The sequence below is a fragment of the Pongo abelii genome, chromosome 18 (genome assembly GCF_028885655.2).
Source record: "Pongo abelii isolate AG06213 chromosome 18, NHGRI_mPonAbe1-v2.0_pri, whole genome shotgun sequence".
NCBI classification, from domain to species: domain Eukaryota; kingdom Metazoa; phylum Chordata; class Mammalia; order Primates; family Hominidae; genus Pongo; species Pongo abelii.
Window position 1 is genome coordinate 53,319,872 of NC_072003.2, and position 27,422 is coordinate 53,347,293.

General features: G+C 42.0%; 1 protein-coding gene across 3 annotated transcripts in view; it reads left to right on the forward strand.

Annotated features, from left to right (window-relative positions):
* Positions 1-27,131, forward strand: part of FTO (FTO alpha-ketoglutarate dependent dioxygenase) — a 408,414-nt gene extending 381,283 nt beyond the window's left edge. For 2 of the 3 annotated variants that reach the window (XM_009250721.4, XM_054533150.2), the window contains one exon: positions 24,437-27,131. In XM_009250721.4, coding sequence (XP_009248996.2) covers positions 24,437-24,590 — 154 coding nt within the window. In that variant the 3' untranslated portion in view covers positions 24,591-27,131. 3 annotated transcript variants of the gene reach the window in all.
* The last annotated feature ends 291 nt before the right edge of the window (positions 27,132-27,422 follow it).

Here is a 27,422-nt window from a genome sequence, read left to right on the forward strand (position 1 = left end):
AAATAAGTATAGTAAATGATCCTTTACTCTTCCCGTCACAAGGCTTCAGTTTTATTGGAATGACAGAAGTTTGGGGAAGGTGAGATAGACAATCAAAAGAACTCCCTTTTTCTACTCCAATCCTCAGACAACCCTACCTTTACTACAATGACAAGGAATGTTGTAAATTCTCCCTCAAGATGCAAAGGAGGCCGAGCACAGTGGCTCACACCTGTAATCCCAGCATTTTGGGAGGCCAGAGAGGAAAGATCACTGAACCAACAAGTTCGAGACCAGCCTGGAAAACATAGCAAGACCCCATCTCTACAAAAAATTTAAAAATTAGCTGGATGTGGTGGCATGCTCCTGTAGTCCCAGCTACTCAGGAGGCGGAGGCAGGAGGATTGCTTGAGCCCTGGAGTTCACAGTGAGCTATGATCACGCCACTGCGCTCCAGCCTGGGAAACCAAGCGAGACCCTGTCTCTAAAAAGAAAAAGAAAATTACAAAAACAAGATGCAAAAGAATTGTTTCACCTAGTTGACTTCAAAGCCCTGTATTGACCAAGCCAAGAATTTACTTCTTGCTAAGTTCCCAGAATTTTGTTTATTAGAAAGGAAATGAGAATTGAAGGCAGTTATAATCTTTAACAGCTGATTCATGTCCCCAGCTAAGGTATTTAGTTCTAGTCACCACCATTTTTAGCATCTTTATCAATATTTAACTATACAAGTAATGCACAATACATTCACTTTGTAAAAATTAAAACTTTATAGATAAGGGTAAAGTCTTTTGACCACTGCTTCCAAGCATAGACCTTCTTGCCCTTCCAAATATTCTTCTGTGTATTTACAGACATACATGTATCCAACGACAAATATATGTTTTCCTTATTTGTTTTACATAAGTGGTTATTATGCCATACAAATCAATACCCACATTGCGTTTTTACTCAATAATATGCCTTATGTTTAGAAATCTTTCCATGTTAGAACATATCAATCTATTTAATTCTTTCAGAGAAGTCCATATACTGTAATTTAGTATCATTCCTTCAGTGATGGATTTTGCTTCCAGGTTTTCAGATTATAAGCAGTTCTGCAAAATATCATTATCTGGTTGGAACTAAGTTCATATAATTGTCTTAATGGCATGCTTAAGTAGCTTTTGCAAGTACAGTTTTCTTCAGTATGTTTCTACTGACCTGATCATTCAAAACACTCTTTTAATGTTTTCTACCAAGCCACACTTCCTTTTTGATGGTGAGGACAAAAACAATTGTGAGATATTTCGTATTTTAAATGCCCCACAAATAAACAGATATTCCAGATATGGCAGTGAATTAAATGCTTTCAATAGGGGGAAAATGAGAATCTGCTGTCAGAAATGCCCAAGGAAAGGTTGTTATGAAAGGAAAACATCATTATGGCAAGTTTCTTATTACACAAATTCGGTTTTACAGATCAGACCACGTCCCTTGAACTACCACTGCACACTGGGAAAATTCATTCATTCATAGTAGCGTCCTTCCACACAGTATTGAGTTTTCCATTTACCTTGTTTGCTAACACCCATGTTATAAAGAGTTGTCACTGATTACCTAAAGGATGGTTTGCCAGTCAGGATATGCATACATGGCCTCAATAACCATCCCTCAGTCCAATATTAATATCTTACAAATCCAACAGGAGAAGGCAGGAAGTTCTTTTGAAGAATGAGAAGATTTTTCCAAGAAGGTTTGAGGGCGAATTCCATGAGAAGTTTTTCGCTAGGGATCTCAGGTACTGTCATTCCTCTGGACAGGAATTGAATAGGTGCTGAGATACTCACCAGTTAATTGCCTTTGGGTTAGTGGAAGAAGTAAGTTACCTAGCCAGATCTTATGCGTTTGCACAAGTAGAGAATGGAAACTTCCAATCTGAGTGAGTTTAATTAAAGATTCTAGAATATTTTTAAAACAGTTCACACTAATTACTTTTAGTTTAGGGAATAGCTCAAAGTTGGGTTAATTGTGTTGTCAGTAGAGGTTTTGCTTTAGTGAAAACCAACAACTGACTTGAGAATGGCAGAGATAGGGAAACAGTCCTTCCAGAGTGTAAGAGAGACTGGATATCTCATATTCCTTCACCTCCAATTTGTGCTGTCAATTGGCTCAGTCTTTCATTCTATATTGAGCACTCATATCTGCGTCTTATGAAGAGGGAAGTTGGGAGACACGGTTAAGAGTTAATGGAAAAAACAGATAAATTGGACTTCATCAAAATTACAAACTCTTATGCATCAAGAAGATGAAAAAATAGCCTATAGAATGGAAGAAAATATTGCAAGTCATATAATCTGATAAAAGTTTAATGTCCAGAGTATATAAGGAGTGCCTAAAACTCAATAACAGGAAGACAATCTAAGTTTTAAAATGAGCAAAGGATTTCATTAGACATTTCTCCAAAGAAGATATATAAATGGCAAATAAATACATGAAAAGATCCTTAACATCATTAGTCAATAGAGAAATGCAAATCAAAACCTCAAGGAGAGATTACTTCACACCTACTGGGATGGCAATTAAAAAAAAAAAAAAAGAAAATAACAAGGCAAGCATGTGGAGAAATTGGGCTCCTCCATTATTGGTAGGAGTGTAAAATGGTGCAGCACCTTTCAAAAACAGTTTGGTGGGTCCCCCGAAAAATTAAACATAGAATTGCCATATGACCCAGCAATTCCACTCCTAGATGTATACACAAAAGAATTGAAAGCAGGGACTCAAACAGATACTGTACATCAGTGTTCATTGTAGCATTATTCACAGTGGTCTAAAGGTGGAAACAACCCACATAGCCATCAACAGAGGAATGGATAAACAAAATGTGTTATATGCATACAGTGGAATATTATTCAGCCATTCTAAGGAATGAAATTGAAACACGTGCAACAGTGTGAATGAACCTTGAAAATATTATGCTACGTGAAATAAGCCAAACACAAAGGACAAATATTGTATGATTTAACTTACATAAAATATCTAGAATAGGCAAATCCATGGAGACAAAGTAGATGATAGGTTACCAGGGGCTGGGAGAAGGGAAATGGGGAGTTTATTGCCTAACACGTACAGCATTTCTGTTTGGTGTAATGGGAAAGTTTTAGAAATAGATAGTGGTGATGGTTGCACAACATTGTGAATGTAAATGTAATAATGCCACTGAACTGTATACTTAAAAATGATTCAAATGGCATATTTTTGTTATATATATTTTGTCACAAAAAAAAAGTTAATGGAACCAGATACAGAATTAAAGCATATCATCGACAGTTACAAAGGCATCCAATGAAAGATCTCATAATATGGAAAACACTATTTCAGTTATGCATTGCAACATAACAAATCACCCCAAAATGTAGTGAGTTAAAACAACCACAGTTTATTATTCCTCGTCTAAGACTCCGGCCTTCTGGGGTTGACTAGGGCTCAGCTGGACAGCTGGTTCTTCTACTGGGTTCACTGAGGGTCTTACCTGTGACTATAGTCAGGGAGCAGCTGGGACCAAAAAGCTGGTTCTGCTGTGACTCTGAGATTTCTGGGCCTCTCTTTCTCCATGTAGTCTCAGGGCCTCTTTCTCTCCAAGTGGCCTTTCCACGTGGGCTCTCCAGCAGGGCAGCCATGCTTCTTATATGGCAGCTCAAGACTCCTAAGAACACAAAAGCAGAAACTGCCAGGCTCTTTTAAGGAAATGGCCCAGAGTCACCTCTGTCGCGATCTGTTGTTGAAGGCAAGTCACAGAAAGGGCCAGTCCAGGTTGAATGTAGGAGTGAGTGCTGGAGGTGTGGTCCATTGGAGGCCACGTTTGGAGGCTAGTTACCACAAACACCACGTGCATATGCATGGAACAAGTGAGAGCAAAATCCTCATGAAACATTACAGGAAACCAACAGATAATATCTAAAATTAATCAATCAAGAAATGGTATGCCAGTACAGTGGCTCATACCTGTAATCCCAGGACTTTGGGAGGCCAAGGCAGAAGGATTGCTTGAGGCCAGGATTCAAGACCAGCCTGGGCAACACAGTAGGACCCTGTCTCTACAAAAATAAAATAAGCCAGAAATGGTGGTGAACCCCTGTAGTCCTAGCAACTCAGGAGGCTGAGTTGGGAGGATCACTTGAGCTTAGGAGTTCAAGGCTGCAGTGAGCTGTGATCACACCACTGTGCACTCCAGCCTGGTGACAGAGCGAGATCCTGTCTCTTAAAAAGCAAACAAAGAAATCAGGGTACATGCATATTAGTTAGAGATACAGAAGGTAACTACCATATGAAACAAATCTGCGGGTTGGATGGATGGAGTGGAACAGTCTTGTTCTTTCATTGTGAACCCTTCTACGTCATTAGATGTAAACCTGTGAGTGGGCCATGTTTCCATCATATTATAGGGGAGGGGTTTGGAGCATGGGCTCTGGAACCAGACTGTCTGGATTCACATCTTGGCTACATCACTCACAATCTTTGTGACCTTGGGCAAATTACATAACCACTCAGTGCCTCACTGTTTGCATCTGTAAGGTGGGGATAATAATCATAGCAACCTGATGGGGTTACTGGGACTATTACATGAGTAAAGCACTTACGATGCCATCTGGCACATAGTAGATGCTCAGAAAATGTTAGCAATTAATAATTACAACATTAGAAAAAAGAAAAAGGGCTGGGCGCTATAGCTTATGCCTGTAATCCCAGCACTTTGGGAAGCCAAGGTGGGAGGATCCCTTGGGGCCAGGAGTTTGGGACCAGCCTGGGCAGCATAGTGAGACACTGTCTCTACAAAAAGTAATAAAAAAAACAATTACCTGGGCATGATGGCACATGCCTGTTGTCCCAGCTACTTGGGGGGCTGAGTTGGGATGATCACTTGAGCCTGAGAGGTCAAGTCTGCAGTGCACCATGATTGTGCCACTGGACTCCAGCTTGGGCAACAGAGTAAGACCCTGTCTCAAAACAAAACAAAACATTAAGAGGAAAAGGGAAAATTTGCAGGCAGGCCCATAGTGAACTAAGGATCTCAAGACCTGGATTCTAGTCTCCTGACTTGACACAGATGGGTTGAGCAGTCTATTAAACTTGCCTTTAAACTGAGGGGGTAGGAGAGAAGATAAGAACCTCCCAAGAACAGAGGCTCTACCAAATCTGAAGTCTAAAAGAGCAAGTCATGGCTGTCCAAAATTACCTTGCTAAAAAATGAGAATTCCTTCTCTTTGAGGAAAGAGCACTAGATTCTTTACAGTTGAACCTGTTCCTTCATCCTCACACTGTACCCACTATGGAGAAATAATTCACAGACCCACTCGCTGCCTGCCCAAAAGACCTTTCTCCTGGGAAAGAACCTTATAAATCACTTTAAGGTAGCAACCGTAACTCCCAGACGCTTACATGAGACCCATTGAAAAAGGACATTAACTTGGAACCAATTAAATTGCTTCTAGTCTTTATTTGCTGGCCTCCTGTACATCTCTTGCAGAAGGCTATTCACGTGATCAACCCTAGGTGAGACTGTAAGGAAGTTTACCTCTGCTTCTCACCCAGGGACTGCAGAGGTCATGGGATTCTCCCTTCTTCACACCAGGAAGCAGCATGCTCTATCCAAGAGGTGGCTTAAACTATTATCCTCCTTAGAGGTAGTTGCATTGTAAAATACCTTTCCCTCCTTTCCCCATACATTTGAACAAAATGAATTAATGATAGACTTCCTGGCATGAGTTGAAAGCCAGAGCAAGAGTGTTCCTGGAGGGAACACTGTCCTGGGACCTGTCCATTCATGCCACACAGGCAGGCCACTTGCTGATGGCACTTACGCATCCAACCCTGGCCCCGGAACTTTCTGGCGGATGCCTTTGGGCACTAGGACCTTTGCGAGTCAGTCTCCTGCTAGAAAGAACAGTTTAAATTAGGAATAGCAAGTTCTCCAGGTCTCACAGTCTCGCCCATGCTAACCTATCAGCTAGCGCTGCAGAAAACGCATAATGGAGCCTCCGTAAAGTATTCTGTGCCAACTCCCAGGTGGTCTCAGCTGCAGAACTGTTCTTCCAAAAAGTGTAAATTCTAACTTAGCAGTCTGCTGAGAAGCCCGGCTCCCTGGCAGGCCGGGCACGGGGCAGGAGGTCACAGCAGCTAATCAAGTCCTTGCTGTGTTCTCCTGACTCACCGCCGAGCTCTGGCCCAGTCCCAGCTGACCCCACTCCTGTAAGGCTCAGTGAGGAGCTGAACTTCTCCATTAATCGGCCTGTTTGCAGGAGCTGGAAAGGTGACTTGTAACAGGCCTCTTGTTCCCAGACTCCTCTATAATGACATTCTGCACAAGCAGATGTCGTCCTTTGATTCCTTATGACCTTCTGAATTTTGGCAAATGAGAAAGCATCTGGGATCCGCAGTGAGGGCCTAAGGGTGTCTTTTCTACAAAGAGCTACTGTCGTCCTCCACCCCACCCTGCCTTCACCCCCATCTCTACCAGGCACGTGGCAAGGACATGGCCTTGCTTATTTTCCCTGTTGGAAAAAGCCTTCTTCCCGGAGCCAGGGGGCTTTGAGATGAGGTGGCCCAGACCGTCCCATGCTTGAGGATTTACCAGACGTGACTTTGGGTCCCTGTGGCTGTCTCAGCTTGACAGATGAGAAAATGCTGTTGCTAAGTGCCCTTCCCAAGGTCACCCCACAAGCAAACACTGGTGCTGGGAGAATGAGATCACCCCCAGACAGTGAAGGAATGACAGACCCACGCTTTCAAAGGCCCAAAGTGTGACACTCCACCAGCCCGTTGACCAGAGAATACAAGACAGTAAGTAATAAATAGATAATGGCCTGTCTCTCCTCTTGCTTTCTCCTTAAAGATGCCCAGGTGGGAAGCTTGTGGTTGTGATGATTAATTAATAAGTCCGCCCACTTAACCTGAAGTTTGCAGGCCATACTGCAAGCCTAAGGCAGTCTCTTTGGCAAGTCATTCTTCTTTTCCGAGGCTCCAGTGGGGTTTATTCAGTGGTGGCATTGCTAGCAGCACCGCAAAAACTTCAGTCGGAGGACTTCAGAATTTGGCCTGCTCTCTATTGAACTATGATGTTTTAAAACTCCTTTCTAACCAAGTCATTTCAGAAGCAAACCTTGCACTGACTCAGAAGGCCTGTTCAGTCTTCCGTGGCTCTCAGCATATAGGATTACCCTCCTTCCTCAGCCTGAATTCACGGCACCAAAAAGAAAAAGAACAGCATAAATTGGATGTGTGTTGAGTTCTGAAGATACACATCAGGTGGACTTGGGAATACGGGGAGGCTTTGGCGTGATTCCTTCTTTTCTATTCCAGCGCAAAGGCGAACAATACATCAAAGCCTTGAGGGATAAGGTTTACAGCCTTCCCTCCCTCCCAGCCCCAGAGCTGGAGTGGCCTAGGACGCCACCGAAGAGGCGTAAGATATTTTGCTTCATCAAATGAATACTGTGTGTAGGTAGAGCATAGAAGTTTACTCTCATGAGATGACTCCATTCCTAAAGGAATCTAGAGGCTTTCTGTGGAGCACCGTGACATAGATCATATCATCCTCCTGCTTAAAACCCTCCGGCGGTTCCCCATCTCACTTAGAGTAAAATCCAGTCTTCAGAGTGGCTTCCAAGAGCTCAGACTTCACTGACCCCATCCTCTCCATCCCCTCTCTTCGCCCCCTTCCTCCAGCCACAGTGGCCCCCTTGCTGTCCCCTGGGCATGCCTAACTCTTTTTTCTTTCTTTTTTGGCAGAGACAGAGTCTCGCTATGTTACCGAAGGTGGTTTCAAACTCCTAAGCTCAAGCAATCCTCCCACTTCAGCCTCCCAAGTAGCTGAGACTGTAGACTCATGCCACCGTGCCTGGCTAATTTATTTATTTTTTGTAGAGACAGAGTCTCACTCTGTTGCCCAGGCTGGTCTAGAACTCCTGACCTTAAGGGAGCCTTCTGCCTTGGCCTCCCAAAGTGTTGGGATTACAGGCGTGAGCCACTGCACCCAGCCCTAATGCCTAACTCATTCTCACTTACAATACCCTTCCCCAGGACAAGCGTCCATCACAACCACCCTAGCCTAGTCTCTTCCCTCAGCCTCTCTATTCACTCTTTTTTTTTTTTTTTTCCATTTGTCTGCTTGATTTGCTCCAGAACACTTATGTCTAGCAGAAATTATGTTGATATTTATTTGCTTACATTGTGTGGCAGAGAATGTTAGCTTTTCATCCTGTCTCACTTTTTGCTTCTTCCTTGAAGTCTTGGTTTTGACAGGGAAAGGGAGCAACATCCAGCTAAAATCTCACACTTCTCAGTGACTAAGTTCTAATCAGTGAGATTCAGATGGAGGGGGTTACTTGTCCTCCTTTCAAAGAGAAGGTAAGGGGATATTATAGCCCTCTGTCTTTTCTGCTGCCCCCCCGCCTGGGACTCAGATATGGTGGCTGGAGTGCCCTGGCCCCATAGGTGACTTCGGGGATGGCAGCCACGTGCTAAGGATGACAGAGCAGAAAGGTGGATGGAACAGCCTGGGTTGCAGACGTCCATGGTCTGCTTCTCTGTGACGGTCCTTAGACTTCTTTAATGTGAAATAAAAATAAGCTCCCATCTACTTTGACCACTGTTATTTCCAGTCCCCCTTGCTAGCAGCTGAATACAGTTTATAACCGATACATGTGTTTATTACCTGACTTTCCTGCTAGCATGTAAGCGCCACAAAACCTGGGACTTGGTGTAGTTCTCTACTGGATCTCTAGATCCTGGCACCTAGTAAATATTTGTTGAATGAATGGATACTAAAAGCACAAAAGTCACAGAAGTCCTTCTGGACACTTAGCAAGCATCTTCTTGATCACTGACCCAGCGGCATAGATATTTATATGGGACAAAGCAATGTTAGTTTCCAAATGTTAGCTGTAGAAAGAGTGTCATGCATTTCCTAGGTGTATAAAATGCAGACTTGCTTTGGATTTAAGGCCATGACACTATGACATCTTTGGAGTTCAGGGGCTTGTTAACATGACAATCCTGATGCTGCAGTGGCCTGGACTTCTTCTCTTTCTACAAAACAGCTGCACCAACATATAATTGTGCTCCTGTCATAAAACATCCATAGGCGAATGGAGCAGTTTATTATCTGTAACCTTGGAATGAAGCGGCAGCTTAAAGACTCCATAGGTTCTTTGGCAGAGTGAAATACTGCCCAGGAAGTACTGGAGTCAATGACACATATCGCTCAGAGGATTAGAACTTGCCTGCAAAAATAGCTTTTGAATCAGAGTTTAAGAGTGAGTGGCAGTAATTCCAATTTTATGAAGTTCAGTTTAGTTGAAAAGTGTTGGACTAGTGAGTGACCTAAGTTTCAGCCCCAATTAATATGACCTATTATTTATGTGGTTGTGTGACCTGGAACAATGCTTTTACTTAAGGGCACTAATCCCTTTCATAAGGGTACCACCCTCATGACCTAATTACCTCCCAAAGGCTGACCTCCAGATACTGTCACATTAGAGGCTAGGAGTTTAAGATATGACTTTTAGGAGGACACAGACATTTAGTCCATAACAGATGATTATCACTGCTTCAACTAGTGTCAGCTGTGTTGTCCTAGGGCTGGAGGCCCCAAGATGGACTCATGTGTTAAGGCCTTGGCACACATGTGTTAGCTGTGGCCTCATTTTCAAAACTGGGATTACACCTTTCTTTGCTGCCCTAGTAGTGAGGATCACATGGGATAATGCATATGGACATAAGCCATACTGTTTATATATATATAACTACAGTTTTTTTAGAGATGGGAAGACCTTTAGGGATTGTCTAACTCAGGCCCTCATTGTACAGATCTAAGTAATGATGGCCAGAAAGTCACAGTTTTGCCCAAGATCCTAAGGTAAAGTAGTGGCAGAACTGGGTCTTTAACTCTCAGACCAGTATTCTCCCTACTATACCATCCGGCTTGTTATGTTGTTTGTTTGCTCTTTTTTTGTTGTTTTTTTTTGGGGGGGGGGGGAGACAGGGTCTGGCTCTGTTGCCCAGGCTGGAGTGCAGTGGTGTGATTACTGCTCACTGCAACCTCGACCTTCTGGGCTCAAGTGATCCTCCTGCCTCAGCCTCCCAAGTAGCTGGTACTACAGGGTACTATTACTTTTACGTGCCCAGCTATTGCTTCTTCTTATCATTGTTATTAAAGTGCTGTGTAGCAGGGAAATCAGCTCCCTGTTAAGGAGATACAATTCAGATGCAAGATGCTTTCAATCCCTTGTGCACTCCACAGTATTTATTGCTGCTACCATGTGTCAAACTCTGCTCTAGGCTTCGAGGATATAGCAGTGAGCAAAACAGACAGAAATCCCTGCCTTCAGAGAGCTTAGCTCATGTGCGTGTGCACACACAGACACACACACGCACACACACAAATGGCGTCAAGTGCTACAGAGAAAAATAGGACAGTGAAGGAAGATGGGGAGTGCTAGAGTTGGGGGACAGGGAGGGGAGATGTTTGCTGTCCTGAGTAAGGCGGTCAAGGAAGGTCTCCCTGATTGGATTAAGGAGAGACCTGAAGGGGTAGGGGGAGGAAGCCATGTGGATATTTTAGGGGAAGAGTGTTCAAGGGAGAAGGAGCAGCAGGTTCTAATACGCTGAGACTGCTCTTGGCCTCTTCAGGGTGAGCGAATAAGCCGGTCTGACTGGAGCACAGTGAACAATGGGATGAGTGCAAGGAGAGGGCAGAGAATCGGGGTTAGGAAAGGGTCCATCATGGAGGGCCTTGTGGACCACTATAAGAATTTTGACTTTGCCTCAGCTTTTAAATCAGTGCAAAGCATAAATTCATCAGAAGACTGATATGACCTTTATAAATTAGCATTTTTCTTTTGACCCACCATTTTCTCCCTAATCCTGAATTAGAACTGTGTCACACGGTTGGTATTAGATGCTACTGAGTTCCCTACCCTAAGTGACCTGTTAGTGAATGTTTCCAAAGAAGAGAAATCCAGAAGGGCCCAGGAACCTCATGTTCCGAATAAGGTTAAAATGAACTTGTGAGGTGTTTCTTGGCATCCAAAAACCAATTAAGCAGGTTACACGGAAGTATTTCTAAAAACAGCAGTACAGTGGAAGGAGACTGACAGGTGAGCAGATGGAGGAACCATCAACTCAAATTTATTTCACAGCTTACAACTCAAATGAGCATTCCAAAGTCAGAACAGCTGGCCTTTTATTCTGTAAGCCATTGTCCCTTGCTTTGCTTATCTCTCAGGAGTATGAGTGGATTATGGTCACTGGCAGTCTGTCTGTCGGTCTTTGACTTTGCAGGGGAAAATCCTTTGTAGAAAAACAGGCTGTTTGTGTAAATCAGATTTTTCTGTAATGTCTGCCGCTTCCTGCAGATTGCGAAGTTTCTAGATTCTGGAAATCAATGGCATTGGCCTTTTAGCTTTTATTTTCGTAACTGTATTCGTTACTTACATGACTGCTATTATTTATTCAGAATCAAGTTGATTCTGAGTAAATGGAATTGAACCACATAGTCAAAAAGCACAATCTTCCAATTTGCAAGAAGAAATGTTTTTTAAAATGTTGTAGTGCATTTAAAAATCACAGCCACCTTGGATTTCTAATCAGAAGTTATTCTGGAATCTTTCTGAAGTTTGCGACTGTCCCATGCAAACTTTACTTAAATTTCAAGCAACAGGGAAGTCATGAGATTTGGAAAGGGTTATCTTTTGTCAATCATGGTCGTTTGTGGAGTTCTGTGGTGAAAGAGGACAGCAGAGAGACCGTATTCTGTGGCTGAAAGGAGGGCTTGATACTACCTGGTGGGGATTTTGTTCCAGTAATTGCATCAAATTGGACCTGCTGCCATGTCGTAGGTATAGCATGAATATCATTCATTAAGTCATGCACCTATATGCCTTCACTCCCAATGGCTGAGTCACTAGCAGAATATATTTTCTTCCAAAGTGTTTGTTTTCATTGTTGCCCTTTAAAAATAATGAGTTCATTCTATTCCCTTGCAAGGAAAGTTACTCTAGACTGCTTTGAAATTGTATATCTTTTGTTGAGCACATTTCTGCAGTGGTTCCATAGCATTGTGTGCTGGGGAACCCAACCCGGCCTCTCTTAAAGTGTCCAACCAAGCGGCCTCCGACTTGATACATATAATCGTCCAGCCCATTTGACCTTTATATTGTTACCTTTGGGCAGGTAGAAGTCATGCAAGTTTCGGGTGACCCTATCATGTGACCAGGGATCAAAGGTCAGCAGCTCCTAAATGTTCGGCTGTCAAGATAGCCCATTCATCACTATCATTATGTAACTGACAAGCCCACAAATGAACCGGGGAATAAAATTATTCTCAGCCCTCTACCTCCTGGGTTTACACCCCAGTGGTGGGCCAAGCAGTCTCACATATTAAGTGGCTCCAAGGGCCTGCCACAGTCCCTGAAGTAGGGGGAGGACTTCAGGAGACCTGTTTCATGTGCCATACCCTGGGAAGTCACCAGCTGCCTGCCTGGGGAGCCAAGTTGCTGCTCTACAGGACTCTACAGCGGCCTGAGTCTGGTTTCCTCTGAAATGGAGCTGAATTGAATGTTAGTTCTTTCTGGACCCAAAGACACACGTATGTCTCCCCCGCCGCAACCCACTTTTAGCATCTTTGTGGTCCTTTGTGGCAGGTTAACACAGTGCAGTGTTTTCACCAACTGGCCTGATCTTAAGCGTCACCTGTGAAAATGAAGATTCCCAGGACGTTCATCTGGAAAGTCTGACTTAGGACCAGGTGCCATTAGGAAACTCAGTTTCTAATGAGGGCCCAAATGATTCTCGTAATGTCTGTATTTTGGAAGAATACAAAGAGATCTCGAGTCAGACAATTTTGGCTTCAAATCCTGACCCTATCCCTTGTTTGGCTGTGAAATCATGGATGGGTTAGTTAATCTTCTGGGCCTCATTTTCAATTTTGAGGACAAACATTTTAATAGAAGATGTATAGAATCCCAGCACTCATCTTTATTATTGTGGGGTTTTTGTTTGTTTGTTTGTTTGAGACAGGGTCTTGCTCTGCCACCTAGGCTGGAGTGCAGTGGCACAATCACGGCTCACTGTACCCTCGGCGTCCCAGGCTCAAGTGCTCCTCCCACCTCGGCCTCCCAACTAGCTAGGACTGCAGCTGCCTGCTATCATGGCTGACTAGTTTTTTTTAATTTTTTGCACACATGGGGTTTCACTATGTTGCCCAGGCTGGTCTTGAACTCCTGAGCTTACTATCTGCCTGCCTCGGCTTCCCAAAGTGCTGGGATAACAGGCGTGAGCCACTGTGCCAAGCCTTATTGGCTTTTTTAAATGTTGTTATTAGTATTCTTATTATCCCTTTGGTGTGAGAGGAGATGTCATCAAAAGAGCATTGGCATGAGGTACAATGTCTTTATAATCTCTGCCATGTCAACAAAAGTCTCTGATAAACCTACAGGGGTGGTTTTGAGAGGGACAGGAGAAAGGCGATGCTGTGAGGATCACACAGGCTCATCACATGGCTTGGGAGTTGTCCTGGTGGAGCCTGCACGTTGTAGCAGTAAAGGGGAAAAGGCAGGGCACTCCTCTGGACCCCTAAAGAAAGAGTGGAGATGCCTTTGAGCTATTTCATGACCACAAAGTGGCCCTGACTTCCAAACCAGCAAGGGGCTCTTGCATCCCTTATCTCCTCATCTTCTGACCTCCTAGAGGTACGATCTGAGCACTTTTACCCCTCACCCCACAAAGCCTTTACCATAGGCCAGAGGAGCTGGGGTTTTTTCTTTCTTTTTTTTTTTTTTCCACTTTTGTTTTAGGTTTAGAGGTATGTGCGGAGGTTTGTTACTTAAGTAAACATGTGTCATGGGAGTTTGAGGTACAGATTATTTCATCACCCAGTTATTAAGCCCAGTACCCAATAGTTATCTTTTCTGCTCCCCCCTCCTCCCACCCTCCCTGCTCAAGTAGACCCCAGTGTCTCTGGTTTCTTTCTTTGTGTTCATAGGTTCTTATCATTTAACTCCCACTTAAAAGTGAGAACATGCAGTATTTGTTCCTGGGTTAGTTTGCTAAGGATAATAGCCTCCGGCTCCATCCACGTTCCCATAAAAGATATGATCTTGTTGTTTGTTATGGCTGCATTGTATTCCATGGTGTATATGTGGATCTTGTTGTTTTTTATGGCTGTATTGTATTCTTCGGTGTACATATTTTCTTTATTTAATCTTTCATTGATAGGCATTTAGGTTGATTCCATGTCTTTACTATTGTGAATAGTGCTGCAGTGAACATTTGCATGCACGTGTCTTTATGGCAGAATGATTTATATTCCTCTGAGTGTGTATACCCAGTAATGGGATTGCTGGGTGGAATATTAGTTCTGCTTTTAGCTCTTTCAGAAATTGCTATACTGCTTTCCACAATGGCTGAACTAAATTACACTCCCACCAACAGTGTATAAGTGTTCCCTTTTCTCCCCAACCTTGCCAACATCTGTTATTTTTTTACTTTTAATAATAGCCATTCTGACTGGTGTGAGATGGTATCTCATTGTGGTTTTGATTTGCATTTCTCTAATAATCAGGGCTATTGAGCTTTCTTTCATATGCTAGTTAGCTGCATGTATGCTTTTTTTTGAAAAGTGCCTGTTCATGTTCTTTGCCCACTTTTTAATGGGGTGTTTTTCTCTGGTACATTTGTTTAAGTTCTTTATAGGTGCTGGATATTAGACCTTTGTCAGATGCATAATTTGCAAATATTTTCTCCCATTCTGCAGGTCATCTGTTTACTCTGTTGATAGTTTCTTTTGCTGTGCAGAAGCTCTTAAGTTTAATTAGATCCTACTTATTAACTTTTGCTTTTGAAACCCTGGAAGACAAACTAGGCAGTATCATCCTGGACATAGGAATGGACAGAAATTTCATGACAAAGACACCAAAAGTAATCACAACAAAAGCAGGGGAGCTCTTAACCATGATTTACAGTGAGACACTCTGGTTCCATAGCCAGGATGATGGGAAACCTTTACCAAAACAAATCTCTTCTTGGAATCCCAAGTTGGAACTCTAAATGTTCTATCTCATGAAAAATAACAAGCAGCTGGGCATTGTTTTGCGTGCCTGTAATCCCAACTATGTAAGAGGCTGAGAAAGGAGGATCACTTGAGTCCAGGAATTCTAGACCAGTCTGGGCAACCTAGAGAGACCCCATCTCAAAACAAAACAAAAAACCCTGATGTTCATGGCTATTGCACTATATAGTATTATTAATATTATATTTCAGACCAACTGTAGGTCATGTAGGTGCTAAGGGAAAGAATTGGGAACTGTGAAAACCATTGTTTATATAGAAGATGTCTTTTGAGTTCCAAACAAATGTGGAGAACGTAAGATATTGACAGCAGCTGGGTACTGCCTACACTTTCTCCTTCTCCAAGGCAGCGGGATGGCATAGACCCACAGGAAGGACTCTCTAATTATGCTAATTGGCCAAGATTCAGGCAACAGAGTTATCTATGCTAAATGGAAGAAAGATTTCTTATCTGTGCATGGTGGCTCATGCTTGTAATCTCGACCCTTTGAGAGGCCAAGGCAGGAGGATCACTTGAGCCCAGGAGTTTGAGACCGACCTGTGCAACAAAGGGAGACCCTATCTCTACAAAAAACAAAAACAAAAATAGCCAGATGTGGTGATGCCTGCCTGTACTCCCACCTACTCGGGAGGCTGAGGATCACTGGAGCCCAGAAGTTGGAGGCTTCAGTGAGCTATGACTGTGCCACTGTGCTCCAGCCTGGGTGATGGAGTGAGACCCTGTCTCGAAAAAAGAAAAAAAGAAAGAGTTCTTGAAAAATGGATGGTATTTATGTGGCTGAATGGCATTATCTTGGTGTTCAAAAGCACTTCAGGTATATTTGGCAGTCAAAGCGTTTTTAAAGCACCTGAACAACCTGTCTTATATTGGACTTCTCACCTCTTCCCAGAAGCATGAGGCCCAAAAGTAGATGTATATACAACTAGAAGTTAAGCCAAACCGGGTTTCTCAAGTGGTCATGGTTGAAGAACACTAACTACTAAAAAGGTGTATTGACCCAGGGGGGAGAAAAGCTGACCCCTAGGGAAAAGTCTGGCTTTTCCTCACTCTCTGATGTGTGTTGACTTTACTGATCTGGAAACATTAACGTGGGGAACAGAGGCAAGAGGTTAAAAGCCTTTCAAAGAAAAAGTGAACGTGTCTTTTGTCAAAACTCATTTAGGAATTGGTTTGGTTTAGTGGTTCTGCAATAGGTAAACTGAGTTATTTGACATGCTGACTTGATAAAGCCACCTTTGTCCGAGTAGACCGTTATGATAGCTGTAAGTATGACTGGGTGGCTATTTCCTTGTAAAGTTGTCCACAGTCCCATGATAGCAGTGACAAAAGTCCAAGGAGACACATTACAAATTCATTAACTTGTTCTCTTTTCAGAGGATTTAGAGTGTCAAGGGAAAGATTATTATAAACTAGACTGCATACTTTTTTCACCACTCGCTATAACAGATTATTTGGAGCAAAACATGGTGAGACTATGAAAAACAGTGCAATGGAGTGGCCTCTTCCATGAGGTTAGATTTTAAATGTAGCGCTTAAGGTAGGCATCATGGAGGTGAGAATTACACATGGAAATCCCTTCAATTTGTACATCAGGTAACTGGCAGGGATTTAGATACCATGTTAATATGAAAAATACTTATCTTTAAACCCTGGAATCACTCTGTATTGCAAGATGTTTGCCACACAAATACACATTAGAGTGAAACGAACCCTCAAGATACTGAATTGAACAGAGGACATTAGGGTCCCATATTGGTCTCATGCTCCCTTTAAAGCAAAAGGCCACTGAGAGGATTGTTGCCCCATGACATCATTATTTCCTGCTTTTTTCACGCTGATCTGGCAGGTGGGTTTTGCAGGTTCATGTGGACTTGATGTAACACCAATGTTTTCTACCTGAGGCCTCTTTTTTTTTTTTGAGATGGAGTTTCACTGCCACCTAAGCTGGAGTGCAGCGGTGCGATCTCGGCTTGCTGCAATCTCTGCCTCCCGGGTTCAAGTGATTCTCCTGCCTCAGCCTTCTCAGTAGCTGGGATTATAGGCATGCACCACCACACCTGGATAATTTTTATATTTTTAGTAGAGACGGGGTTTCACCATGTTGGTCAGGCTGGTCTCGAACTCCTGACCTCGTGATCTGCCCACCTCAGCCTCCCAAAGTGCTGGGATTACAGGTGTGAACTACCTCGCCTGGCTCCTGAGGCCTCTTAAGCCTTGGTATTGGCTTATGCTATTGCGCATTAGGAGAATGCATTATCATGTAGCTGATGCCCTCAAACAGACTCCTACTCAGCATTTGGCCAAATGACTGTCAACTCCTTAAATTCAAATTCCAGAAAAAACACTGACTTAAAGAAGAGGAGACTTTTAAACATTGGATATTTTCTGATGAAGCTGTCCATTACTGCTTTAGTCTTTAGAAGTGTGATTTCTTTCATTTTTATTTGCGAGCGTTACAAGCCCTTCTGGCCAACGTTGCATGATCACTAGGTTGATCAGCGAGGTTTTAAAAATAGGACTTGTATCACATAAGAAAAGGGATATTGAGGCATAATTATACATTTATATGGTACTTTACATATTTTAGAGTGCTTTTATATGTGTTATTTTATTTTATCTTCACATAACCCGGTAAAGCAGAGAAGCATTAACTTTAGTGTGATAGTTGAGGAAACTAAGAGATTGAGATATTTTTCTCAAGGTCACCCAGGGAATATATTAATAATTAGAGATAGTTTATGCCCTCAGAAGCTGAACATGTACCTTTTATTTCTATAGACTGTAGATACTTATGCTGTAAGAGCCTCACCGTCAAAAGACTGAAAAGAAGAAAACTAGGTTTTGTCAGTCATCTGACATAATAATAGTCCTTCTGGAAACTAGAGGTAAAAACAACATTTGCTTCTTTCCTCTGAAATGATTTGGAATGTCATGAATATCTAAATTTGACAAGAATAGCTGACTAGTCAATGGACAGGATCCATTGTAGTCCAAATGGAAATCCATGAAAAAGATGGAACAGAGTGAAAAGGGCAGCCAGCCAGATGTCCAGGGGTCTGACCCGCCCTGGCTCCCTTGCGCACCATTCCATCAAACCTTGAGTAAGGCAGCCCTCACTCAAACTGGGGATCCAAATACCTACCCCTGCCATCTCTCCTAGATTATTAGGAAAGTAAGAAGCAGTGCTGTGGATTGACATTATTTGGGACATTTAAACATTGTACAAAATGTAATTGTTATTTTAATTAGGAGTTGTTCTCCTCTTTCCCACTGAAGAATTCCCTCTTGGGAGTTCATTTCTGTTATCTCTTGAGTGGCCCATGCTTGGTAATATTTCTCCATCAAGTTCTAGTCTGTGTGTGTGTGTGTGTGTGTGTGTGTGTGTGTGTTACATTTGCTTATTCTGATGAATCTTTCAGCAGAAACCATTTCTCCTGAAATCTTTCTTTATCATTTCATCAAGAGTAATGGAAATGTTACCTGTCCTTTATTTGTTGCAAAATTTAGGGACAAGGAAGAAGACCGTGTATGTTTTCTTAAAATCAATGGCCAGCACATTACTGTAAAACCTATTGATTAAAAACACAAAATATAATGTTAGTCATTTAGTCTGTGAAGTGATGCAATAAGGGAAGAAATTCATCCTTTGACTTTTGCATTAACCTTTTATTGACTGCTTGCATACCCATAATTAACACACACTTTAGCTAAAGTGGTTAATTTTAGCGTGGTGACCAGTGTTCACTAATGTAGCTGCAATCCCGATCATCTAAATGTAAGTGCAGCCCTGGGGGAAATCAGCGGGCAGTGACGCCCTTCATGAGTTACACCTTGGTCAGGGGGACCTCTGGACAATCTGCTAGCAGCCAGCCAATGTGACACCTTTCGGCTGCTTCCTGTTACGTCACTAGGTCATTCAGGGAGAACCACTCCTAAGTAGTTGAGAGTTTTAGGAGGTGGTTTATAGAGTGCTTTGAGTCAAAATAATGTGAATTTAGGAAGGAGAGAGAGAGAAAGTATATATGTAATGTATATACTGTATATACACATATAATATGTAATATAGTATATATTATATATAATTATATGTATTTATTATAAAATTATTTTATATATTATATAATATTAGATATAATTATATTTTATATATTTATTATATAATTATAATTATATAATAGTTATTATATAATTATATAATAAATATATAAATTTATAAATTATATATAGTTATATCATTATATAATAATTATATAATAAATATATAAAATTATATAATTGTTACAGTTATATGTAATAGTTATATAATTATATATTAAATATATAAAATATATAATAATTATATAATAATAAATACATATAATTGTATATTTTAATAAATATATAATTACATATTATATATATTATAGTATATAATTTATTTATGTATATCATATATAATAATTATATATAATAATATAATAAATATTTTGTATAAATATATCAATACATAATATATAATATATTAAAAGTATATGTACATACTATATTATGTATATACTTTATCTCTCTTCTTCCTAAATTTGTATTATAAATTCACATTACATATTATATATTATACATAATATATAATAAAGTATATAGTATAAAATACATATATATAAAATACTTATATTTATTATATTTAAAATATTTATATACAAAATAATAGGTATACATATAAAGCATATGTTTACAATATTTTATGTGTATATACGTATTATTTTCCTTTGCTCTCCTTGAACTGCTTCATGAAAGGGGCAGTATTTTCTGAACAGATCCAAGTTTATTTGCTAACCCAAGAAACATTTTAAAAAATGGGATTTTTCCTTAGGATAGGATTAGGGAGGACAGGATTGAAAGGGGAAACTGTAACTTTCTTATTGTTTAGCTGGGTTCAGTAGGACTTGGGAATGACACCGAGAAGGGAATCTTGTTAACTTTCTTTAGCAACATTATCCAGCTCTAGTCCTGAAAACTGGCTTATTTTCATGCAAAGGCCAGTGTGGATGGACCAGCATTCTCTTGTTTTCTGGGCAGAAATTTGTCCCAAATAGAAATACTATTTGAAACAAAACCAAATGTCAGTGTTTTCATGGGTTCATACCCAGGTATTCTCTGCACACACTACGCTGTATCAACCACAACATCTCAGTTTGGAGATACTATCTGCATTCACTTGGCTAAGGCAATGGATGTTATAAAAGGCAGAAATAACTGACAGAAAGGAAGCATGGCCAGCATATCAGCTAGGATTCTTTACAGAAAAACCTAACTCAGACAATAAAGTCTCATGAAACTGAAACATCTAAGTGAAGCATGACCCAGATACTCAAACAGCATCGTCCAGGACCCACCCCTTGCTGGACGGCAGCAAAATGTTGATGGCAGTTCCACATCACACATCCTAATTGTTCATAGACCAGGAGAGGAGAAAGTCTTTTCCTTTAGCTCCCATACCAGTCCTCTGATTTATTCTCTTGATTTTGCCCCATATTGGGTCATGTGCCTCCTCTTAAACCACTCCCTGTGGCTAGGAAAGCGTGATGTACTGACGTAGCTTAAGCCAATCAAGGCTCTCCCCTGGCTGTAGAGGTGGAGCTAGTCCCACCCACATCAAGTCATGAAGCATGGGGAAGGGACAGGTACCCCACAGGAAAATTAGAATCCTGTTGGTGGAACGGTGGGAGTAAATACAGGACAACAAATTTCCATCACAATCAGTATTCCTCACACATTTCATGAGACAACTTGGGGCCCCTTTATTTTGCAAGAGACTATAGAGTATTGTGTGCTAAGAAACAATCGAACTTTATTTCCTGTAAATGCAAAATCAGTCTGGAACAACCACCATTTAGAAGGCCAGACGACAATGCCTTTTATCAATCCTAGGTTTTCAGGAATAACTGCTGATCCCTTCTGAATCTGAACATTTTAGCCTGACACTGGAAAGTTGTAGCAGCTTGAATACATAAGCCTCAGGGTCTTGGAATGTCACAATGTGATAGGATCCAGCCTTAGGTGCAATTTGATTCAAGCCAGACGGAGCTGCTCCTGTATCCCCAGAGCTTCCCCTAGAAGGAGTCCGTCTAGAGGCTATGCACCCAGTTAGTATGAAGGAAGGAGACCGCCCAAGTATAACAGGCAGCTCTCTCATTGGCATTTCTCATCTGCCACCGGTACCTGGAGTAGAAGTAAAGATAGTCATAATATTTATTTTATAGGTATTCGGTGCTTGCTATGTGCCAGGAAATGTTCTAAACACTGTCTGCGTATAATTCATGTAATCTTCACATCAACCCCATAAGTAAGATACTATTATTACCGTCACCACTTGACAGACAAGAAACTGAGGCTCAGCAAGGTAACAAAACCTGCCCAAGATGTCATGCCCCTGGAGAGCAGCAACTCCGGCAATCCAGAGAACACACTCTTTACCACCATGCCGCAGTCTCCCTGCTTCCCGTCTTTGGAAATTAAGATCCAAGAAGGAAGAATGAGTGACCTGAGCAAAAGAAATGAAACCCTAAAGGGGGACAGATGTGCCTTCAAGTAATTCCCAACCTTCTTTTTATCAGTTCCATAGTCTGGCATGATGCTAAATCACAAAATATCATTTGAGTTGGGAATGTCTGTCCTTTTTCATGGGTGAATACATCACCTCCAATAACGAGCCTTCTGCTGGCCCCTATTACTATCATTTGGAAATTGGCAAAGGAGCACTGGACATTAAAGAAAAAATTTTAAAGTAATCTTGAAATTTCTGAATGAAGGCTCTGAAGAAACCCAACAAAGGGTTCTTTCTATTCCTGGCCCAGATGGATGCAGTGACTATGTACAGCTTGTCTGTCAGAGCTTGCATGCAAAGGAGCCACTTCCCGTTCCAGCCAGTCTTTTTTTCTTCTTCTTCTTCTTTTTCTGGAAACAGAGTCTTGCTCTGTTGCCCAGGCTGGAGGGCTGGAGTGCAGTAGCACGATCTTGGCTCACTGCAACCTCCACCTCCTGGGTTCAAGTGATTCTCGTGCCTCAGCCTCCCAAGTAGCTGGGATTACAGGCGGGCATTACCATGCCCAGCTAACTTTTGTATTTTTTAGTAGAGACAGGGTTTTGCCATGTTGTCCAGGCTGGTTTCTAACTCTTGGCCTCAAGTGATCTGCCTGCCTTGGCCTACCAGGGTGCAAGGGATTACAGGTGTGAGCCACCACGCCTGGCCCCAGCCAGTCCTTTGATGAGAAGAACAACAGCAGAAAACTGTGAAACAGCTTTGCCCAAAAGAAAAGCCATTGGGATTGGGAAGCTTGTACAACACAGCATAAGCAAACCTCTGCAGCAGGCTTCAATATGTTTAATACTTTCTCAAAGTACGGAGGCAAAACCCATTTGACAGGTGAAAAAGCATCTCTATTGACTTTCTACAAACTTTATGGTATTCTAGGTGGATCGACACTTATCATAGCCCTTTAATCTGCCAGCCAGGATAATGTGTGCACGGATAATTTATCCACTGTGAGATTGAAATGCTCAATTTGGAATAACTTTCCCTACCCAGTAAATTGAGCATTACTCTAGGATTCTGAGACAGAGAGAAAGCACAATTTTAAAAGCTTTGCAGAGTTCCTTTGTAATTAGTCGCAGCTTTCCTTGAATATTAATTTCCCCCGCATCCCTTTCAAGTGGTTTAGAGACTGTCTCTAGAACTACAGAGATGCACCCTCAGAACCACGACAGCAAGCGGCATGGTCTCAAACACCTATGATTAAGTAGTCTGCAGAACGCACCCTCTGTTCTTCAGTGCAGTGTGTAGCTTATCAGTGCAAACAGTTTAATATTTATGCTAAGAGGATTGTCAAAAGCAGCTTCTGTTGCTTTAATTCTTGTTTTAAATAAATAATGAGAACATTTAAACACATTACTCTTCTTGGGGCCCCGGGGTCAGCTAATCTTATTATTTATGAAGTGATGTGCTACATAATAGTACTTAGTGCATGTTAACAGATGCTATTATCAGGGCCTGATGCAGAGAGCCGAAGATATATTAGAATGTTATGTGTAATGTACGACGGATTGAGTGCATAGGATGCCGGTGTAGCAATTAACCACACGCGAAAATAGGTGTAAAGTTGAAGTATGTTTTCCCAGGGGGATCCCCTCACCATTAATAATTCCCCAGAGAAGAAGATGTCTTTCCGTTAGGAACCCTCTCTACCATCAGGCTTGGAAATGGAGCCAGGATATTCCATTCTTTGATCTCTTCATAGTCAGTCCTACACAGTCAGAAGACAAATAGTGAGCATGACCACTTTTTAATTGATTTAGACAAAAATGCAGAGAAGGCGGGGGTGGAGGGAGGCACGTGTGCAATGCTCCCAAGTGTCGTCATCGTGTTTGGTTTTGATCCACTCATTTTCACTGCCACGTACTCCAGGAGAGTCGAGAAATTGTTCATTCCGTATTGCAATCTGTTTCCTTCTCTCTGATCCTCATTTTGCAGATAAATAAAGCTAAGGCCACTGAGTTTTCCCAGGTCACTTTTAAATAAGCCAGTCTCTCTGAGAGATAGATGCCTGTCAAGGTGTGAGAACGTTGCCCCAATTTTTTTCCTGTGAGGCTATAATTTAGCTTCATATGATAATTAATTTCTCTACTATTGATGAATAATCCATTCAATAAAAACCATGATTTAAGTGTTTTCCTTAGGGACTAACTCTTGCTGGCCTCTTAATTTAATTTTGTGGAAGTTTTTCCCACCTCTTCATCAGTGGAAATGATTATTAACCTCTATTTGCATATATCCTTATAAATTGGTCTGTCCTTGGAGTGCCTTTTTCTGAGCACAGCAAGCTGGGACACTTGTAAATCTCCAGGATCTCCAAAGTCAATCCCGGCCTGTAATATTGTTTAATCTATTCTTGGACGTTTTAATGCAGTAAGTTCAATTTAATCTTTCCCAGTAATCTAGTAATACATTGAAATCCCACAAACATTTAAATCTGATAATGGCTTAATCACACACTTTAAATAACAGTTGAGATAATGAAAAAATAATTCACCATTTTAAAGGCAGAGTAACTGAATTTCCCTGATGATTGACTTCTACGAAGCCACCTGAGATAATACAAATCTGGGAGTCAAAGCAAAGAAAGCCCCAACACCATCAGGAACAGTCTTCCTTCTTATAAACACCTGCGTTCTGCCTGTAGACTCAGTCGTCACCATGACCTTCACCCCAGAGGACTGTCTTTGGAGCATTGGCCAGTGTTGCTCCAAGCTTCCTGTAGGTTGGGGTCTTCTGGGGGTTTCCTCCCGTGGATTAATTTCCTATTTTTACTCTTCCAGGTGCCAATCGCGAATTGCCCGAACTTTACCTGCTGATCAGAAGCCAGAATGTCGGCCATACTGGGAAAAGGATGACGTTTCAATGCCTCTGCCGTTTGATCTCACAGACATCGTTTCAGAACTCAGAGGTCAGCTTCTGGAAGCAAAACCCTAGAAGGAGCACAAGTCTCAGGCAGAGGAGAAAAAGAGATTGGCTTTCCTCTCCAACACTCTCATGGGCTTAAGCAAGGGCAGTGGAGACTTCTCTTGGCCCCTAGATTGTAGCACCCGGGTCCCAATCCAAAACAGCTAGGAAATGGTGCCCATGAATTTTTAAATGTTTTAAAATGACCCTGTGTTATAGTCTGATTTGGTGTTAAACAGGACCTTCTTCCCCAAAAATTGTTCAGATTATAAAATGTGAGCCATTCAGCCCCCAAGGTCCAGGGCAGGCGACAGGAATGAGCCCAGCATGTGACAAAGCCTAACCTACTTTCCTCTTTCCCAAGCTTTTTCAGAGACTCTGGAGTGGACCCAGCCCTCTGGGGAAAGACAGAACTTAGAGACATCCCAGTTTCTCACCACACCCACAGTGCTGTCCAATATGGTAGCCACTAGCTAGCTGTGGCTACTTCAATTTAAATTCAGTTTTAATTTTAATTAAAAATGCAGCTCTTCAGTTGCCCTGGCCACATTTCAAGTGCTTAATAGCCTCATGTGACTAGTGACTGCTGTATTGGACGGTACAGGTATGGAACATTTTCATCATCGAAGAAAGTCCTATTGGACAATACTTCTATAAAAAGTTTGAGAGCAGGAATTCTCATTTCCATTCCTCTGTAGCCTCTATCCCCAAAGGCAAAGAAACTAAAAAGAGAAGTGACTCATTGAAGATTGGCCTCTTTCCTTTCTCTAAGACAAACCTAAGTAAAAGCCTGAGCTTTGAGTCCTATGCTTAGTGCACAGGAAGGAGATGTTAATAATTAAAATAAAGTTGATATCCTGTCTTTAGGGAGTTCCCCTGATCTCTTGAAAGAGACACAGCCCCATTTACATTATTTTGTGGATTTCACCAGCATAGTATAGTTTTTTCTGTAAGTCCCTCATTCTTATGTAATAACAGGTGGAACTGAGGTTTGAAGAATCTCAGTGGCCCATCCTGATGACATTGGAGACTCAGAAAGACAAGAGAGAGTAGGGTTTAAAACCTGAGCTTTAAGACTCCCACTAGCTTTGTGTCCTTTGGCATGTTAACGTGCCTCAGTTTCCTCATCTATATAATGGGGATATATGAAAGGCACCAGTCCCAAGGTGAATATTAAGTGAGATGATTCTAGTTACAGGCTTAGAACAATTTCCAGCACATAGTTAAATATCCAGGAAATCCTAGTACTGTCATGTGTGGGTGAGCTGACCTGGATGTAGATGTTTTCCTCTCTTTCTGACCCCTCCGCCAGTTTTGTCTTGTGATGCCATTAACACGTCTCCCCCTTTCTGACCTGGCTCCTGCCCATTGGTGTCCCAAGAAATCATGAGAATAGTTAGCCCCCCTCTCCCCAGCCTGTTGCCTTCTCGTGTAGTTGTTCACAGTAGTTGAGAAGTTGAAGAGCTTTTGCCTGTTGAAGGTGCACTGAGAATGAACTCTTTCCTGCCACCAGAATTGCAGTGGTTCACAGCCTGCACTCATTCCCATGCAGTTAATAGCCACAGAAATGTCACGTTGAGCAAAGCGGCCAGGGTCTCATCGTGTTGAGACTCGAGTCTCTCAGATCTTGGATTCATTCCCTGGTGTCTTTGAGCCTCGGTTTCCTCATTGGTAAAAGAGAAGTGAAGCGGTGTCTCACAGGGTCGTTACAGAGATTAAATGAAATAAATGAAATAACGTAGACCAGGAGGGCGTGGTGTTTAAAAGTCACAGGTGGGGCACCCTCGGGCCATCCGGCCCAGTGTTTTCTTTAGCCCCTATGATGTTCATTTTTTGTTATATTCCATTAGGTGCCAAGATTTAAAAAATTGGGAGATTTCACATAAGATTAAAAGCTCTGCATGCATTTTCTTTTTTCTTTTTTTTTTTTTGAGACACAGTCTTACTCTGTCACCAGGCTGGAGTGCAGTGGCACGATCTCAGCTCACTGCAACCGCCGCCTCCCAGGTTCAAGTGATTCTCCTGCCTCAGCCTCCCAAGTAGCTGGGACTATAGGCACGTGCCACCACGCCCAGCTAATTTTTGTATTTTTAGTAGAGATGGGGTTTCACCACATTGGCCAGGATGGTCTCGATCTCAACCTCGTGATCCACCCACCTCGGTCTCCCAAAGTGCTGGGATTACAGGCTTCAGCCACCGCGCCCAGCCAAGGTCTGCATTTTTCTTTAGAACTCAGAACACCCAGTAGTCCTAGGCCCCCATCCTCGCATGGCAACAAGCTAAATAGCATCTTCCCACTGCGAGTTGGGGCATGACCCAGCCTATGGTTTGCCATACTCCCTCTTTTTCTCCGTTTTTTCATTAATTGTGAACCTGACCTGCGTCACCCTTTCATGTCAGCGCTCTCCAAACCTGCTTGCTTGCACCCCTCTAGTCGAAATGTTTTGTGCTCACCCCAATATATGTGTGTGACTATTGAACTCTATTCGTAGACTGCTTGTACTAATGTCATTTGCATCATAAAATATTCATATCCAATAAACATATTAAAAGGATGAGATAAGAAACCAAGAGAGATTCTGCTGTTTTTTTCCTTTTGCATGGATGAGCCAGCTTCACTGGCCTACGTGGGGCCCAGGTGGAATTAGTTCTCAAAGGCCTCCAGGTGGAGTCAGGGAATGTGCAACAGGGTTGGAGAAATCACTACTTTAAGTGAATCCGAAAGGTGAGATCACATTTGCTCTAAAGAAATGGTGATCCCCACACTTTGGGAGGCTGAGGCAGCAGATCACTGGAGGTCAGGAGTTCGAGACCAGCCTGGCCAACACGGTGAAACCCGTCTCTACTAAAAACACAAAAATT